This window comes from Nerophis lumbriciformis, linkage group LG01, assembly GCF_033978685.3.
Source record: "Nerophis lumbriciformis linkage group LG01, RoL_Nlum_v2.1, whole genome shotgun sequence".
Lineage (NCBI taxonomy): Eukaryota > Metazoa > Chordata > Actinopteri > Syngnathiformes > Syngnathidae > Nerophis > Nerophis lumbriciformis.
In genome coordinates, this window is record NC_084548.2 from 10,652,082 (window position 1) to 10,672,885 (window position 20,804).

At 40.5% G+C, this 20,804-nt stretch overlaps 1 protein-coding gene across 2 annotated transcripts in view; it reads left to right on the top strand.

The window, feature by feature from the left end:
- The window catches only part of nphp4 (nephronophthisis 4), a 462,240-nt gene extending 442,426 nt beyond the window's left edge, over window positions 1–19,814 (top strand). For both annotated transcript variants that reach the window (XM_061974673.1, XM_061974681.1), the window contains exons 27-29: window positions 3,439–3,618; window positions 10,458–10,601; window positions 19,567–19,814. In XM_061974673.1, coding sequence (XP_061830657.1) covers window positions 3,439–3,618; window positions 10,458–10,601; window positions 19,567–19,707 — 465 coding nt within the window. In that variant the 3' untranslated portion in view covers window positions 19,708–19,814. The remainder of the gene's footprint in view (window positions 1–3,438; window positions 3,619–10,457; window positions 10,602–19,566) is intronic.
- Window positions 19,815–20,804: the final 990 nt, after the last annotated feature.

Below are 20,804 nucleotides of genomic sequence, written 5' to 3' on the forward strand. Positions count from 1 at the left end.
ACAATGTTTTCTGCATGTAAAACTATAATTATTCTCTATTAAATGTGTTTGGTGTTAAAACTTCTGGGTGTTTGAAATGGATGAATAACATTATTTCTGATAGGAAAAAAAGTATTTATTTTTATGCAGTTCGGTCTTGAAAGGTCTTACTAACAAAACCAGAGGAACCACTAACACTACAATTTAATATGTCTCTGAAAAGTCAGAAACTGTAAAATCAAACCGAGTTCAGTCCTGATCTAAATTACTCACTAAGGAAATGTAATTTGTGCATATTTTGCATACGCAGAAAATCAAAGGCTTTGATCGCATTTACTTTGTGGAAATGATGCATGTACAAACATCCATTTTTACCGTAATTTTCCGACTATAAGTCGCAGTTTTTTTCATAGTTTGGCCGGGGGTGCGACTTATACTCAGGAGCGACTTATGTGTGAAATTATTAACACATTACCGTAAAATATCAAATAATATTATTTAGCTCACTCACGTAAGAGACTAGACCAGTGGTTCTTAACCTGGGTTCGATCGAACCCTAGGGGTTCGGTGAGTCGGCCTCAGGGGTTCGGCGGAGGTCAAGACACACCCGACTCATCGTGTAAATACAAACTTATCCTTATCGGCGTATTACGGATACGACAACAGCTGACTGACTTGCAGGTGTGTAATTTGTTGTGAGTTTATGCACTGTGTTGGTTTTGTTCTTTGAACAAGGTGATGTTCATGCACGGTTCATTTTGTGCACCAGTAAAAAAACATGGTAACACTTTAGTATGGGGAACATATTCACCATTAATTAGTTGCTTATTAACATGCAAATTAGTAACATATTGGCTCTTAACTAGTCATTATTAAGTACTTATTAATGCCTTATTTGGCATGGCCTGATTATAACCCTAACCCTCTAACCCTGGCCCTAATCAAATCACTCTAAATGAAGTCTTTATTACTTAGAATATGTTCCCCTAGTGTCCAAATAACTCTAAATTAAGTCTTTATTACTTAGAATATGTTCCCCTAGTGTCCAAATAACTCTAAATTAAGTCTTTGTTACTTAGAATATGTTCCCCATACTAAAGTGTTACCAAAAACATCTAAATTTATCTTGAATTTGAAAAAAAACGTTTAATTTTTCACTAAAGCAGGGTTCGGTGAATGCGCATATGAAACTGGTGGGGTTCGGTACCTCCAACAAGGTTAAGAACCACTGGACTAGAGGTATAAGATTTCATGGGATTTAGCAATTAGGAGTGACGGATTGTTTGGTAAACGTATAGCATGTTCTATATGTTATACCGTATTTTTCGGACTATAAGTCGCAGTTTTTTTCATAGTTTGGCCGGGCTCCAGTGCGACTTATGTATGTTTTTTTCCTTTTTTATTATGCATTCTCGGCATGTGGGACTTATACTCCGGTGCGACTTATTCTCCGAAAAATACGGTAGTTATTTGAATGACTCTTACCATAATATGTTACGTTAACATACCAGGCACGTTCTCAGTTGGTTATTTATGCCTCATATAACGTACACTTATTCAGCCTGTTGTTCACTATTCTTTATTTATTTTAAATTGCCTTTCAAATGTCTATTCTTGGTGTTGGCTTTTATCAAATACATTTCCCCCAAAAAATGCGACTTATACTCCAGTGCGACTTATATATGTTTTTTTTAGGGATGTCCGATAATGGCTTTTTGCCGATATTCCGATATTGTCCAACTCTTTAATTACCGATACCGATATCAACCGATATATGCAGTCGTGGAATTAACACATTATTATGCCTAATTTGGACAACCGGGTATGGTGAAGATAAGGTACTTTTTAAAAATAATAATAAAATAAGATAAATAAATTAAAAACATTTTCTGGAATAAAAAAGAAAGTAAAACAATATAAAAACAGTTACATAGAAACTAGTAATTAATGAAAATTAGTAAAATTAACTGTTAAAGGTTAGTACTATTAGTGGCTTACGGACTGTATCCCTGCAGACTGTATTGATATATATTGATAAATAATGTAGGAACCGCTCCCTGTATGATCAGTGTCAGAGCTTGGTCCGCATTGCCGGCAGTAAGTCGGACACGTTTCCAGTGAGGGTTGGACTCCGCCAAGGCTGCCCTTTGTCACCGATTCTGTTCATAACTTTTATGGACAGAATTTCTAGGCGCAGTCAAGGCGTTGAGGGGATCCGGTTTGGTGGCTGCAGGATTAGGTCTCTGCTTTTTGCAGATGATGTGGTCCTGATGGCTTCATCTGGCCAGGATCTTCAGCTCTCACTGGATCGGTTCGCAGCCGAGTGTGAAGCGACTGGGATGAGAATCAGTACCTCCAAGTCCGAGTCCATGGTTCTCGCCCGGAAAAGGGTGGAGTGCCATCTCCGGGTTGGGGAGGAGACCCTGCCCCAAGTGGAGGAGTTCAAGTACCTCGGAGTCTTGTTCACGAGTGAGGGAAGAGTGGATCGTGAGATTGACAGGCGGATCGGTGCGGCATCTTCAGTAATGCGGACGCTGTATCAATCCGTTGTGGTGAAGAAGGAGCTGAGCCGGAAGGCAAAGCTCTCAATTTACCGGTCGATCTACGTTCCCATCCTCACCTATGGTCATGAGCTTTGGGTCATGACCGAAAGGACAAGATCACGGGTACAAGCGGCCGAAATGAGTTTCCTCCGCCGGGTGGCGGGGCTCTCCCTTAGAGATAGGGTGAGAAGCTCTGTCATCCGGGGGAGCTCAAAGTAAAGCCGCTGCTCCTCCACATCGAGAGGAGCCAGATGAGGTGGTTCGGGCATCTGGTCAAGATGCCACCCGATCGCCTCCCTCGGGAGGTGTTTAGGGCACGTCCGACCGGTAGGAGGCCACGGGGAAGACCCAGGACACGTTGGGAAGACTATGTCTCCCGGCTGGCCTGGGAACGCCTCGGGATCCCCCGAGAGGAGCTGGACGAAGTGGCTGGGGAGAGGGAAGTCTGGGCTTCCCTGCTTAGGCTGCTGCCCCCGCGACCCGACCTCGGATAAGCGGAAGAAGATGGATGGATGGATGTAGGAACCAGAATATTAATAACAGAAAGAAACAACCCTTTTGTGTGAATGAGTATGAATGAGTGTAAATGGGGGAGGGAGGTTTTTTGGGTTGGTGCACTAATTGTAAGTGTATCTTGTGTTTTTTATGTTGATTTAATAATAAAAAAAAAAAAAAAAAACGATACCGATAATAAAAAAAACGATGCCGATAATTTCCGATATTACATTTTAACGCATTTATCGTTAAAATCCTTCTTTAATATGCATGTTCGGCCGGTGCGATTTATACTCCGGAGCGACTTATACTCCGAAAAATACGGTATATAAAACCAATCCCGCACTCCTTTTGCTTTAATTTCTCCCCTAACAAATGTATTGTCTCCATCTCATCCTCTTCATCACCTTGTATTCCACAGGTCCACCCTGCAGGTGTGTTCCTGCTGCCCCCCGCAGCTGTGCAGGAGCTCCAACTGAAGGTGCAGCCGTGGCGGGCGGGCAGCCGCTTCCTGTACTTGAACGCCGTGGACGTGGAGCAGAGGCAGCTGGTCACCGCTTGGCTACTCTGCCTTAATGTCCAACGGCCTGTGCTGTCCAAGGTAAACAAGCTCAGCACTGCAACGAGACACTCTTGCACGCGCTGACATTTTCAGAAACGAAACGTCTTGACTGTTTCTTTTAATTAGTAACATGCGCGCTCTGATGCAAGCTCATGACATAATATGATAAAAATGACATAATGATGAAGACATTGTAGGGTGTTTGCATGCTAATGATGCTTTTCTGGGTCTCAGGAAACTACTTCTTTGTGCACTGCTAAAACTGAAATCTAAGTAAGACTAAATATCTCAAATAAGGGTGATATTTGCTTATTTTCTGTCTGATAAGATCATTCTTCTCACCAAGCAGATTTTATGTTAGTGTTTTACTCGTTTTAAGGGTTTTGGTCCTAAATGATCTCTGTAAGATATTACAGCTTGTTGCTGAGATTTGATGACCTATATTGAGTAACACATGCTTGAAACGAGAATATCAACTGATGCAAAGCTGTGTCAGCAACACTCACAAGTAAAACTACTTTTTTAAAGTAATCATTTCTCACTTCAAGCATGAAAAAAAAAATCATGATACCAAGCGCATATCATTATGTCAAGATAATGGCACTAGCATTTGCTTAATTTAAGAACATTTTCCAACATATTGAGCAAAAAGGTCTCTTTTTTTTCTACCAAGAAAAGTGCACTTGTTATTAATATAATAATAATATACTTATTTTAAGCTATTTTTGGGTTCATTGAGGTTAGCTAATTTTACTCAGTGGCCTAGTGGTTAGAGTGTCCGCCCTGAGATCGGTAGGTTGTGAGTTCAAACCCTGGCCGAGTCATACCAAAGACTATAAAAATGGGACCCATTACCTCCCTGCTTGGCACTCAGCATCAAGGGTTGGAATTGGGGGTTAAGTCACCAAAATGATTCCCCGGCGCGGCCACCGCTGCTGCTCACTGCTCCCCTCAACTCCCTGGGGGTGATCAAGGGTGATGGGTCAAATGCAGAGAATAATTTTGCCACACCTGGTGTGTGTGACAATCATTGGTACTTTAACTTAACTTAACTTGTTTTGGAAAGTCTTGACAAGCCAAATTTTCTTGTTCTATTGGCAGATAATTTTGCTTAGTTCAAGTAAAATACCCCTAATTTTTTTCTCTTGTTTTTGAACACTGACTTTTTGCAAAGTGGCTGTTCTATTAAAAATATTCTTATTTATTCAAATTCTTAATAATTTCATAATTTTCCCTCAAGAATCAATAATAAATGAATAATTGTGTACTAATTATTATATTTATTTCTTACTTTATAAACTTTTGTATTATTATTTCGGACCAAAGGGCACACAGGATTAAAAGGCGCACTGCCGATGAGCGGGTTTATTCAGGTCTATTCAAGTAAAATACCCCTAATACCCCTAATTTCTGTATTTTTTTTCTCTTGTTTTTGAACACTGACTTTTTGCAAAGTGGCTGTTCTATTAAAAATATTCTTATTTATTCAAATTCTTAATAATTTCATAATCTTTCCTCAAGAATCAATAATAAATGAATAATTGTGTACTAATTATTATATTTATTTATTACTTTATAAACTTTTGTATTATTATTTCGGACCAAAGAGCGCACTGGATTATAAGGTGCATTAAAGAGGTCCTATTAGGATTTTATTCTAAATTTAAAACACTATCTAGTGCAGTGATTTTCAACCTTTTTTGAGCCAAGGCACATTTTTTGTGTTGACAAAATGCGGAGGCACACCACCAGCAGAAATCATTAAACAACGAAACTCAGTTGACAGTAAAAAGTCGTTGTCGCAATTGTTGGATATGAATTTAAACCATAACCAACCATGCATCACTATAGCTCTTGTCTCAAAGTAGGTGTACTGTCACCACCTGTCACATCACGCAGGGACTTATTTGGAGTTTTTTGCTGTTTTCCTGTGTGTAGTGTTTTAGTTCTTGTCTTGCGCTCCAATTTTGGTGGCTTTATCTTTTTTTTTGGTATTTTCCTGGAGCAGTTTCAGGTCTTCCTTTGAGCGATATTTCCCGCATCTACTTTGTTTTTATCCTTCTTCGTGGGGACTTTGTCGATTGTCATGTCATGTTCGGATGTTACATTGTGGACGCCATCTTTGCTCCACAGTAAGTCTTTGCTGTCATCCAGCATTCTGTTTTTGTTTACTTTGTAGCCAGTTCAGTTTTAGTTTCGTTCTGCATAGCCTTCCGTAAGCTTCAATGACTTTTCTTAGGGGCACTCACCTTTTGTTTATTTTTGGTTTAAGCATTAGACACCCTTTTACCTCCACGCTGCCTCCCGCTGTTTCGACTTCTACAAAGCAATTAGCTTCCTGCTGCCACCTACTGATATGGAAGAGTATTACACGGTTACTCTGCCGAGCTCTAAACAGCACCAACACTCAACAACACATCATTTACATTTACAAACTATAATTACTGGTTTGCAAAAAATATTTTTTACCTCAAATCGGTGAAATTAGATAATCTCCCACGGCACACCAGACTGTATCTCACGGCACACTAGTGTGCCGCGGCACAGTGGTTGAAAAACACTGATCTAGTGGTCTACATTTTACGTTTAACAGACCACCTTCAAGTAGCTTTCTGAGCGTCTCTTCAGGATGCGCCGTTTAGTGGGCGGTCTTATTTACGTGGCTCACCTTCGACAGCGTCTTCTCCCCGTCATCTTTTGTTGTAGCGGTGTAGCGTGCAAGGACGGGAGTGGAAGAAGTGTCAAAAGATGGAGCTAACTGTTTTAATGACATTCAGACTTGACTTCAATCAATAACGGAGCAGCATCTCCTCATCCGTGGCTCACTAGTGCAACAACAACGCCGGAAATGTGTCCCGTGAAAAACCGTCCGACCGGAACTTTCAAATAACTAAAGTTCCTTGGGTGAATAATGCAAACTCACTACACCGGTATGTTTTAGCGCTTTCATGGCGAGTTTACTGACAGATATAAGTCAGAAATTTACACTACTTTATATTACAAATGGCAACAGCGGAGATTGAATCAAATCAAATCAATGTCCCATAACAAGAAGGTAGAGAAAAAGAAGAAGCTTATGACTATGGCGTCGGCACGGACTACAATGGCAAACACGCTCAAATTTTCGGTACTTATGCAGATCCCAAATACAGATCAGCAGGTACCAGAAGGCAAGAAAAGTTGGTTTCGCATAACATTGCAAAACGAAACGCCAGATAATGTCTGCTAATGGGTGCCATCTTATACACATACCATAATAATACTCGTATATTTAATGCGCCGACAATACATCAAGCGGTGCAACTTCATAGCTTACCAAAGTCGTACTAAAAACATTTTGAAAGATTTTTGAGCGCCGTATGCAATTTTTTATATTCTCAATGGAACATTAAAAGTTTTGGTGTTGTTTACTGCCATCATATTGCAGTCTACACATATCTCTTATGTGTGACTGCCATCTACTGGTCAAATTTATCATTACACCAGGTACCAAATAAAATAGCTTAGAGGTCGGTAAGCACAACCAGAGTTATGCCGTACATTAGGCGCACCGAGTTATAAGGCGCACTGTCGATTTTTGAGAAAATTAAAGGATTTTTAGTGTGCCTTATGGTCCGAAAAATACGGTAAATAGTAAATCATCCAAACCGCCGATCTTATTTATTCAGATTCTAAATTGATTCAGAATTTTCCCTGAAAATACACATTTCTTTTAGAAAAAAAATGTTTAAATGCATTTATTTATTTTATTTTTTTTAAGAATCCCTTTTTAAAAAGTAAGGTTGTCTCTGCTTACTCGCCAAGAGTAGCTTTTGTAAGCTGTTTTGAAAAGGTTTTATTATCCAATTGAGACTTGTGTTGAATCAATTTAGAATCGAATCGTCACCTCGAGAACCGAATCGGGAGTTGTTGTAAGATTCTTATCCCTAATAAATAGTCATGAACTGAACTTGAACTGTTTTCTACCAAGAACCATCTCAGAAAACACTTGGCTCTTCAAGTACAGCCACAATGACCAACATTAAAATACAGTAGCGTAGAAGGACCACATATTCATTAAAAACAACGCAGAGGTTTTATTTAACAAGTATCGTATTTTTCGGACTATAAGGCGTACTTAAAATCCTTTAATTTCCTCAAAACTCGACAGTGCGCCTTATAACCCGGTGCACCTAATGTAGGGAATACGTTTTTGTTGTGCTTACCGACCTCGAAGCTATTTTATTTGGTACATGGTGAAATGATAAGTGTGACCAGTAGATGGCAGTCAAACATAAGAGATATGTGTAGACTGCAATATGACTCAAGGAAACAACACCAAAATGTTACATTTTCAATTAAAAACATAGAACATTACACAGGGCGCTCAAAAATCCATCAAAATTTGATTACGACTTTGGTAAGCTATGAAGTCGGTCGGACGGTTTTTCACGGGACACATTTCCGACGTATGAGGAGATGCTGCTCCGTTATTGATCGAAGTAAAGTGTGAATGTCATTAAAACAGTTAGCTCCACTTTTTGACATTTCTTCCACTCCCGTCCTTGCACGCTACACCGCTACAACAAAGATGACGGGGAGAAGACGCTGTCAAAGGTGAACCACGTAAATAAGACCGCCCACAAAAGAAAGCGGCTTGAAGATGATCTGTAAAACATAACCTATGCAACATTTTGACCAAAGAACCACCATTACATGTTATGTAGACCACAAGATAGCCTTTTCAATTTAGAAAAAAAAAAAAATATTATGACCCCTCTAATGCGCTGGTGCGCCCTATGGTCCGGAAAATACGGTATATTTATTATTTTTGGCCAATGTAACACTGTGTTTGAATATAGGAAAAGTAAAACACCGTACTTACCAGGACTTGATCAACGTGGACCCCGACTTAAACAAGTTCCATCCATCCATCCATCTTCTTCCGCTTATCCGAGGTCGGGTCGCGGGGGCAGCAGCCTAAGCAGGGAAGCCCAGACTTCCCTCTCCCCAGCCACTTCTTCCAGCTCCTCCCGGGGGATCCCGAGGCGTTCCCAGGCCAACTGGGAGAGATGGTCTTCCCAGCGTGTCCTGGGTCTTCCCCGTGGCCTCCTACCGGTCGGACGTGCCCGAAACACCTTCCTAGGGAGGCGTTCGGGTGGCATCCTGACCAGATGCTAGAACCACCTCATCTGGTTCCTCTCGATGTGGAGGAGCAGCGGCTTTACTTTGAGCTCCCCCCGGATGACAGAGCTTCTCACCCTATCACTAAGGGAGAGCCCCGCCACCCGGTTGAGGAAACTAATTTCGGCCGCTTGAACCCGTGATCTTGTCCTTTCGGTCATGACCCAAAGCTCATGACCATAGGTGAGGATGGGAACGTAGATCGACCGGTAAATCGAGAGCTTTGCCTTCCGGCTCAGCTCCTTCTTCACCACAACAGATCGATACAGCGTCCGCATTACTGAAGACGCCGCACCGATCCGCCTGTCGATCTCAGGATCCACTCTTCCCTCACTCGTGAACAAGACTCCGAGGTACTTGAACTCCTCCACTTGGGGCAAGAACTCCTTCCCAACCCGGAGATGGCACTCCACCCTTTTCCGGGAGAGAACCATGGACTCGGACTTGGAGGTGCTGATTCCCATCCCAGTCGCTTCACACTCGGCTGCGAACCGATCCAGTGAGAGCTGAAGATCTTGGCCAGAGGAAGCCATCAGGACCACATCATCTGTAAAAAGCAGAGACCTAATCCTGCAGCCACCAAACCAGATACCCTCAATGCCCTGACTGCGCCTATAAATTCTGTCCATAAAGGTTATGAACAGAATCGGTGACAAAGGGCAGCCTTGGCGGAGTCCAACCCTCACTGGAAACAGGTCCGACTTACTGCCGGCAATGCGGACCAAGCTCTGACACTGATTATACAGGGAGCGAACTGCCACAATCAGACAGTCCGTTACCCCATACTCTCTGAGCACTCCCCACAGGACTTCCCGGGGTACACGGTCGAATGCCTTCTCCAAGTCCACAAAGCACATGTAGACTGGTTGGGCAAACTCCCATGCACCCTCAAGGACCCTGCCGAGAGTATAGAGCTGGTCCACAGTTCCACGACCAGGACGAAAACCACACTATTCCTCCTGAATCCGAGGTTCGACTATCCGGCGTAGCGTAAGGTCTAGTCAGGTGTACTGGAGAGACTTAAACAAGTTGAAAAACTTATTCGGGTGTTACCATTTAGTGGTCAATTGTACGGAATATGTTCATCGGCGGTCACTCGAACGAGTATGACGATCCTCCTGGTAGGGGTGTATCCCTTTATGGGGGATGCCTGTGCGTGACTTTGTTTTACGTGGGGAGACTGGTGCACAGACAGTCACTACACGATCCTTGACAGAATCGGGTCAGGGTCCAGTGGCATGGAGTCCAAGACGACTGGGGACCCTTTTCTGCTGCAGCCTTCTTCCGCCATCGCAGCCGTTGTGGTAGTTCTTAAATCTACCGTCTTCCGCCTGCTCCGCCGTTGAGGTCTTCACCGTATCCCTGGCTAGTGGGCAGTCAGGTACTAGGCCTTTGCCAAGGGCCACCTGGGGTAACAGTAGTGAAGGGGTTAACCTCCTAGTGCCCCAAGACCCTATAGAGGAGTCTCCAATGCCGGATGCACGGAATATGTACTGTACTGTGCAGTCTACTAATAAAAGTTTCAATCAATCAACACCCAGTTTGAACAGTAACACTGTGTTTGAATATAGGAAAAGTAAAACAATGTACTTAGACAAGGAATCAAATCTCTGGCCTACCACTATTTGAGAATGACTGATGTAAACAATGTGTGTTTATGATGTAAACAATGTGTGTGTATGATGTAAACAATGTGTGTGTGTGTGTGTGTGTAGGCTTTCGAGGTGTGTGTCCCAGCTAACAGTGGGCGGGGCAGCTCCAAGAAGATCACCTACACCAATCCTTACAAGGGAAGCCGCACCTTCCTGCTGCGCTCCGACCATCCTGATCTGCTCCAGTTCAAGGAGGATACGGTCCAGGTGAGATAAGAAGGAAAAAAGGCGGGTCCTGCCGTTCTTTTGCCTTCATTAAAAGTAAAAAGTCAATACCTTTTGATTAAGACTCCGCCAGGAAAAGAGCCTTTTCTTCGGAAATTGATGATGGGATTAGTGGAGGAGATTCCATCTGATGAAGGGATTTGGGTTATTAAGGTGCAATTCCTTCATGATGCATTAGCTGCTAATTCCTTGCCAGTGAGCTAAGAAAAATAATTATACCAAATTTTAAATTCAGTATAAGTGTATTTTATTTTTTTTAAAGCATTAGAGCACAGGTGTCAAACTCAAAGCCCGGGGGCCAGATGTGGCCCACCACTTCATTTTAGTTGGCCCTCGAAAGCCTGGAAATAATATTCATCAAAAAAGTACTGTAACTTTTCTTACTAAATGTATTCTTTCTTTCTATTTTGGGAGATTTTTTTTTTTTACTCCCATCTAATCACATATTATGTTAATTTAAATATTGTCTAATTAGGCAAAAATATATTATCAAAAATTCAAACCATTTTTAAATAGAAATAAATACTAATAATTAGGGATGTCCGATAATGGCTTTTTGCCGATATCCGATATTACGATATTGTCCAACTCTTTAATTACAGATACCGATATCAACCGATATATACAGTCGTGGAATTAACACATTATTATGCCTAATTTGGACAACCAGGTATGGTGAAGACAAGGTACTTTTAAAAAATATAAATAAAATAAAATAAGATAAATACATTTAAAAAAAAAAATTGAATAAAAAAGAAAGTAAAACTATATAAAAACAGTTACATAGAAACTAGTAATTAATGAAAATTAGTAAAATTAACTGTTAAAGGTTAGTACTATTAGTGGACCAGCAGCACGCACAATCATGTGTGCTTACGGACTGTATCCCTTGCAGACTGTATTGATATATATTGATATATAATTTAGGAACCAGAATATTAATAACAGAAAAAAACAACCCTTTTGTGTGAATGAGTGTAAATGGGGGAGGGAGGTTTTTTGGGTTGGTGCACTAATTGTAAGTGTATCTTGTGTTTTTTATGTTGATTTAATTAAAAAAAGAAAACAAAACAAAAAAACAAAAAACGATACCGATAATTAAAAAAAAAACGATACCGATAATTTCCGATATTACATTTTAACGCATCTCTACTAATAATTATGATTCCAAAGCAAGTTATCCATCAAATTGTGCAATGTAAAAGTAGCACTTGATTTCATGGTAAAATTGTGACATTTACTGTGTTTTTTACAGATTTTTTTCTCTAAATGAAAAAAAAAACAGTACTTTTTTTTACTGTAATAAACTGTGGTGTCGTTTTGGCATTTACAATAATACACCAAAAAATCTACAGTTGTTGATATGCGGTAAAAACAAACAAACCGGCAGCTCAGGTGCCAACACTTTAATGTAAAATTGAATTTTTTTTAATTTACCGTAAAAAAAAAAAGAAGTACATTTTATAGTAAAATTCTGACAACTGAGCTGCCTTTTTTTATACCATAAAAACAGCAGTATTATTTTTTCCATATACAGTAGAATACACTCAATTTTTAGGTGAAATTATTGCAATTTACCATATTTTTTTTTACCTTTAAAAAAAAAAAAAAAATCTACTAAAAAAATGCATCAGAAAATTGTGTAATAATAGTATTGACTGTTAGCAGCGACCTTCTGGGGCCAAACATGGCACGACTTTGACACTTCTGCATTAGAGCATTGAATTAAATTAGAATTATTGTTACTGGGTCCAATATACATTTCACATAATCCCGCACGTTTTATAACTTGTAAACAATATAAAATAAAATGACACCGGATGGGAGAACGCTGGTCTATCTCAGAATATTTATGTATTAATGTCTTTGCGCTGGTTCTGTTATTTCTCTCCCATTTCAACAATATTATCAGTATCATTATCATGTAGCCACGAACCGGAATGTTCTTTTTTTAAAGGCTGTTAGAGTCACGTCCAAACTCCCAAGCAGTGGAATTATCATTGTCATTTATTGTGTCTCTTTTTGATGAGACACGATAAAAAAAGTAACAACAAATGGCAAAGCCTATTAACAATAAAACCAATGAGATGCAATGGGAGTCTTTTTTTTCTTCCCCCACATCAACTATAAAGCAGAAAATGCTGCTCTTGTCCCGGACTACACTGTATCAATTAGCCTGAGGGAGGGGGTTGGTTGTTTTATTCCATCTTGTTAGCAACGCTCCAGGTGTCTAATAATAAAGCATTCAGTGTGCCAGCAGCATTTAGCAATGGCGGGAGACACTTTGCTTCCTTTTGATATGGCCCGCAATAATGAAAACATATTAGATGAATCGGGATAAGCTTTTGGGGGGGATAATAAATCCTCTAAATAGTCCCATTTATCTGTCACTCGCTATAATGGAGGGAACCGGCGGACACTTCTTGATTGATTGAATTAGCGAGAAGAAAATGAAAAGAAAATTACGCCATGGATGGATGAGCCGATAAATTAGGCGCATTAAAATACAATGCGTACATCATAAATGTGTCTTATTACAAACCAGCGTTGCAAACTACAGAGGAAATACAAACCCCGTTTCCATATGAGTTGGGAAATTGTGTTAGATGTAAATATAAACGGAATACAATGATTTGCAAATCCTTTTCAACCCATATTCAGTTGAATATGCTACAAAGACAACATATTTGATGTTCAAACTGATAAACGTTTTTTTTTTTGCAAATAATCATTAACTTTAGAATTTGATGCCAGCAACACGTGACAAAGAAGTTGGGAAAGGTGGCAATAAATACTGATAAAGTTGAGGAATGCTCATCAAACACTTATTCGGAACATCCCACAGGTGAACAGGCAAATTGGGAACAGGTGGGTGCCATGATTGGGTATACAAATAGATTCCATGAAGTGCTCAGTCATTCACAAACAAGGATGGGGCGAGGGTCACCACTTTGTCAACAAATGCGTGAGCAAATTGTTGAACAGTTTAAGAAAAACCTTTCTCAACCAGCTAATGCAAGGAATTTAGGGATTTCACCATCTACGGTCCGTAATATAATCAAAGGGTTCAGAGAATCTGGAGAAATCACTGCAGTTAAGCAGCTAAGCCCGTGACCTTCGATCCCTCAGGCTGTACTGCATCAACGAGCGACATCAGTGTGTAAAGGATATCACCACATGGGCTCAGGAACACTTCAGAAACCCACTGTCAGTAACTACAGTTGGTCGCTACATCTGTAAGTGCAAGTTAAAACTCTCCTATGTAAGGCGAAAACCGTTTATCAACAACACCCAGAAACGCTGTCGACTTCGCTGGGCCTGAGCTCATCTAAGATGGACTGATACAAAGTGGAAAAGTGTTCTGTGGTCTGACGAGTCCACATTTCAAATTGTTTTTGGAAACTGTAGACGTGTTCTCCGGAACAAAGAGGAAAAGAACCATCCGAATTGTTATAGGCGCAAAGTTGAAAAGCCAGCATCTGTGATGGTATGGGGGTGTATTAGTGCTCAAGACATGGGTAACTTACACATCTGTGAAGGCGCCATTAATGCTGAAAGGTACATCCAGGTTTTGGAGCAACATGTGTTGCCATCCAAGCAACGTTACCATGGACGCCCCTGCTTATTTCAGCAAGACAATGCCAAGCCACGTATTATATCAACGTGGCTTCATAGTAAAAGAATGCGGGTACTAGACTGGCCTACCTGTAGTCTAGACCTGTCTCCCATTGAAAATGTTTGGCGCAGTTTGTTGTGGACAAAGGGTTGTACCTCGCTTCATCCTTTCTTGTGAAAGACTGAGCATTTTTTGGGAAGCTGTTTTTATACCCAATCATAGCACCCACCTGTTCCCAATTAGCCTGCACACCAGAAGGATGTTCCAAATAAGTGATTGTTGAGCATTCCTCAACTTTATCAGTATTTATTGCCACCTTTCCCAAATTCTTTGTCACGTGTTGCTGGCATCAAATTCTAAAGTTAATGATTTTTTGCAAAAAAAAAAAAAAAAAAGTTTATCAGTTTGAACATCAAATATGTTGTCTTTGTAGCATATTCAACTGAATATGGGTTGAAAATGATTTGCAAATCAATGTATTCCGTTTATATTTACATCTAACACAATTTCCCAACTCATGGAAACTGGGTTTGTAGTTGTCTATTATTGCTAGTGTAGTACTTCACAGAGCTGACCATGGTTCACCCAGGAGAAACAGCAGCCTGGCCCTCTAATGTCCCAGAAGCAAGTTTATTACATTTTGAGAAGGGTGTGAAGCAACGCTAGGAGCAACTACTGCAGGAGAAGGTCTTGAGGGGAGTGTCAGTGCATAACCGTGTCCTTGCTCTCTAGTCGACTGCACTTTCTATTTCTGCTCCTCAGACTTAAATATCTGAGTACAACACACTTCTCACGGGCTCTCGTCTTGCGTTAACTGCCTCAAAGGAGGAACACATCTTTCCTTTATGTACTGAAGCAGCTGAGGCAAGATGGCGTGCACTACTTGGCTGCAACCAGTAGAGGCGCTGTTGATTCAGTCTCTCATTGCTTGCTATCCTGCTAAATAGAATAATATGAACAAAAGTGAATGTAATGTCCTTCAAAGTCGATTATGGACACTTAGTCACATGTCCATCATTAGTAGTAATCAGACACCCACCAATCAGAATTCTCAACCGGTCTTTCAGGTATAATTATCTCATATACAAGATTCGTCGGATCCCACTTCTGACACCATTTGCCACATTTTATTTGGAATATTGACATATTTGGTATAGTTAAGGTCACAGGGGTTATTAAGTATTCATGCATATAATAAGAGGCAAATCGGAAGTCAGAAGTGGATCCCTCTTCTGACACCATTAACCACCTTTTATCTATAACACCTGACATACATTAGGTACAGTTAAGGCCACGATAATTGGGGCCACAGAGATGATCAAGTATAAATGCATGTAATAAAAGGCACATTGGAAGTTACAAGTTGATCCCACTTCTGACACCATTTTCCACATTCTATTTGGAATATTGGCACAGTTGGTATAGTTAAGGTCACAAGGGTTATTAAGTATTCATGCATATATTAAGAGGCAAATCGGAAGTCAGAAGTGGATCCCTCTTCTGACACCATTAACCACATTTTATTTTGAACACCTGACATACATTAGGTACAGTTAAGGCCACAATATTTGGGGCCACAGAGATGATCAAGTATAAATGCATGTAATAAAAGGCACATTGAAAGTTACAAGTTGATCCCACTTCTGACACCATTTTCCACATTCTATTTGGAATATTGGCACAGTTGGTATAGTTAAGGTCACAAGGGTTATTAAGTATTCATGCATATAATAAGAGGCAAATCGGAAGTCAGAAGTGGATCCCTCTTCTGACACCATTAACCACCTTTTATTTTGAACACCTGACATACATTAGGTACAGTTAAGGCCACAATATTTGGGGCCACAGAGATGATCAAGTATAAATGCATGTAATAAAAGGCACATTGGAAGTTACAAGTTGATCCCACTTCTGACACCATTTCCCACATTCTATTTGGAATATTGGCACAGTTGGTATAGTTAAGGTCACAAGGGTTATTAAGTATTCATGCATATATTAAGAGGCAAATCGGAAGTCAGAAGTGGATCCCTCTTCTGACACCATTAACCACCTTTTATCTACAACACCTGACATACATTAAGTACAGTTAAGGCCACGATAATTGGGGCCACAGAGATGATCAAGTATAAATGCATGTAATAAAAGGCACATTGGAAGTTACAAGTTGATCCCACTTCTGACACCATTTTCCACATTCTATTTGGAATATTGGCACAGTTGGTATAGTTAAGGTCACAAGGGTTATTAAGTATTCATGCATATAATAAGAGGCAAATCGGAAGTCAGAAGTGGATCCCTCTTCTGACACCATTAACCACCTTTTATTTTGAACACCTGACATACATTAGGTACAGTTAAGGCCACAATATTTGGGGCCACAGAGATGATCAAGTATAAATGCATGTAATAAAAGGCACATTGGAAGTTACAAGTTGATCCCACTTCTGACACCATTTCCCACATTCTATTTGTAATATTGGCACAGTTGGTATAGTTAAGGTTACAAGGGTTATTAAGTATTCATGCATGTAATAAGAGGCAAATTGGAAGTCAGAAGTGGATCCCTCTTCTGACACCATTAACCACCTTTTATTTTGAACACCTGACATACATTAGGTACAGTTAAGGCCACAATATTTGGGGCCACAGAGATGATCAAGTATAAATGCATGTAATAAAAGGCACATTGGAAGTTACAAGTTGATCCCACTTCTGACACCATTTCCCAGATTCTATTTGGAATATTGGCACAGTTGGTATAGTTAAGGTTACAAGGGTTATTAAGTATTCATGCATGTAATAAGAGGCAAATTGGAAGTCAGAAGTGGATCCCTCTTCTGACACCATTAACCACCTTTTATTTTGAACACCTGACATACATTAGGTACAGTTAAGGCCACAATATTTGGGGCCACAGAGATGATCAAGTATAAATGCATGTAATAAAATGCACATTGGAAGTTACAAGTTGATCCCACTTCTGACACCATTTTCCACATTCTATTTGGAATATTGGCACAGTTGGTATAGTTAAGGTTACAAGGGTTATTAAGTATTAATGCATATAATAAGAGGCAAATCGGAAGTCAGAAGTGGATCCCTCTTCTGACACCATTAACCACATTTTAATTTGAACACCTGACATACATTAGGTACAGTTAAGGCCACAATGATTGGGGCAATATGGATTATCAAGTATAAATGCATGTAATAAAAGCCACATTGGAAGTTACACATTGATCCCACTTCTGACACCATTAACAACCTTTTATTTTGAACACTTGACATACATTAGGTACAATTAAGGCCACAATGATTAGGGCCACAGGGATGATCAAGTATAAATGCACGTAATAAAAGGCACATTGGAAGTTACAAGTAGATCCCACTTCTGACACAATTAACAACCTTTTTTTCTCCGAACACCTAACATACATTAGGTACAGTTAAGGCCACAATGATTGGGGCCACAGGGATTATTAAGTATAAATGCATGTAATAAAAGGCACATTGGAAGTTACAAATTAATCCCACTTCGGACATAATTTGCCTAATTTTATTTTGAACAGCATCATCAAGTGTTAATGCACTTAATAAAAGTTCAATTAGATTTGAGGAGTGGCTCCCACATTTGCCACATTTTATTTTGAATATTGGTAGATTCAGTGGATTCAGTAGTACAAGGTCACATGTATTTTCAAGTATAAATGCATGCAATAAAAGACAAATTGGAAGTAAGAAGTGGATCCCATTTCTGACACCATTTACAACATTTTGTTTAAAAAATACCTGACATAATTTAGGCACAGTCCAAACCACGGGGATTATCAAGTATATAACACATGCGTGTATTGAAGGGAAATTTGGAAGTTAGAAATGACACTTTTGACACCATTTACCACATTTTATTAGGCTCATTGTTTGATTAGATACTGCTAAATTCAAAAGGAGTATCAAGTATAAATGCATGTTATAAAATCAAATCTGAAGTTATAAAAGGATCCCACTTCTTTTGAACAGCTGACATAAGTTAGGTACAGTGAAAGTCACAAGGCATATCCAGTAAAAATGCATGTAATAACAGGAAAATTGGAAGTTACAAGTTGATCCCACTTCTGACTCTATTTGCATCATTTGATTTTGAACAGCATTATCAAGTCTTAATGTGTGTAATAAAATAGAAATTAGAATTGAGATGGACACATTTGCCACATTTTGTTTGGAATATTGGTAGATTAAGTACAGGATTGTCCGATATAAAGGCATGAAATAAAAGGAACATTGGAAGTAAGAAGTGGATCCCATATCTGACACCATTTACCACATTTCATTTAGAAACTCTTGAGTACAGTGAAAGTCGCATGGATATCAAGTATACGTGCGTGTATAAAAGGACACATTGGAAGTGGGGACGGCGTGGCGAAGTTGGTAGAGTGGCCGTGCCAGCAATCGGAGGGTTGCTGGTTACTGGGGTTCAATCCCCACCTTCTACCATCCTAGTCACGTCCGTTGTGTCCTTGGGCAAGACACTTCACCCTAGCTCCTGATGGCTGCTGGTTAGCGCCTTGCATGGCAGCTCCCGCCATCAGTGTGTGAATGTGTGTGTGAATGGGTGAATGTGGAAATACTGTCAAAGCGCTTTGAGTACCTTGAAGGTAGAAAAGCGCTATACAAGTATAACCCATTTATCATTTATTTATTTAGAAGTGAATCCCACTTCTGACACCATTTGCCACATTTGATCTGGAATCTATGTAGATACGGTACTAATAGTCACAGGGATTACCCAGGATAAATGCGTGTAAAAAAAAAAGAGAAAGAAGATCCCACTTCTGACACCATTGTGATCTGTGCCCTTTTTTCTGTTCAAATGCTCTGCTAGCCACATTATTCAACACATTTCATTCAAGATGTTTTTTGTTTTTTTCAATAATGCACCATAGAAACAAGAGTATAGGGGCACATGTCTATTATCGATATATATTAGGATGTGACAATGAAACCTTTTTTGCTTCTCTAGCACAATAACTGCCGTTCTGTGGAGGCTCAGCGCTCACTCATGTTCTTCCACACCAAACTAATCCAAATCTTATTTTCAGTCTTGCTGGAACAGACAAATAGATAAACTGTCCCAATGAAGTTGAAAGCACACAAAATGTTGGCTCAACTCCAGATTAAGGAATTAATTGATCAATAATTTCCCGTGCGCATAATAATGTATTGATTAAATGTTTTTTTTCCCCATCCATTTAAGCCTCACATTAACACACCGTGTCCCTCAGAAAGACGCGGTTTGACGAGAGCGTTGTTGTTGTGTTGACCGCTCAGATTGACGGCGGAGAGAGTACCACCATAGGGCTCCGCTTTGCCCCCAGCCGGAGTCCTGGCGCGGCCGAGATCCTGGTCTACGTCAACAACATGGAGGAGAAGACGGAGGAGACCTTCTGCGTGAACGTCAACTACTCCTGAACGAGATTTTAACCTCACATGTGCTTTATTTTTGCTACCTCCTGTACATTGTCCGCATTATCCACGTAATAAACAACAGTTTTCTGAAAGGGTGGCGCGCCAACAAACGAGAGCGTGATTTATTTTACGGTGTCCTAACGAGCCTCCCTGAAATAAATCAAACCTTGCAAAGGCAAACTCTGCACATTCGCAGCGGGTTCAGACTTTTAATCAGCCGAGCGGCACTAACTTCTGCTGAGGTGTCCTGCCGCCGTTCGTGACGTTTCATCCCCGACCATCAGGAAGTGCACTGAAGGCGAACGCAATACCGTTTTAATCGACTTTAATTACCCGGCAAAGCCGCCTCAATGCCACCCATGGTGGGTCTTTAATCTAACACAAGCCGAGGGTCCGTGCTTCCCTCAACTCCCAAACAACTCGCGCCATTATTAGAAGGACCACCATAATGGGGTACAATGTATTTTTTTCTGTGTTCCTTTTCTGGCGAGAACTCAGCCTCGCTCTCAGAGTGCATGTTACGTAACAGGCCGTTACGCAATCCCCTCTACCCCCTCCCGTCTCGCGCGCTCTCATTAGGATGCAGGCTGCAAAATAAAGCATGAGCTTTATTATACAAATGAGGATACCATCTTAGTCGGGGTACATTTCATCTCCACGTTCCCATTGTGCTCTCTGCTGTATGTTTGCATGCTGCTGCAGGACGATATCAAAGCAGTATCTCCCCCGTGGGTGTTGATACACGCACCTGTCATGTATGCGCTTTCATTAGAACAGCCCTCTTGTTCTGTTCCACGAGTCTTACTGTAAGGGATTCGCATGGCCCCATTCCTGGGTGGCTCTCGTGCAGTCTGCTGAAAATGATGGAAAGTGCCACTCTACATAGCAACTGACGCATTTGAAGTTATTCAAGACTATACTGCCGGCAGTACATCTAAGAAGGACATCTCCAGACTGGAGAAACTGATCAGGCGGGCCGGCTCTACGATTGGAATAAAAATGGACTCATTGGTGACAGTGGCAGAGAAGAGGACTGTGGAAAAACTACTGAGCATCATGGATGATGCCAGTCACCCTCTGCATACCGTTATCAGTAGCCA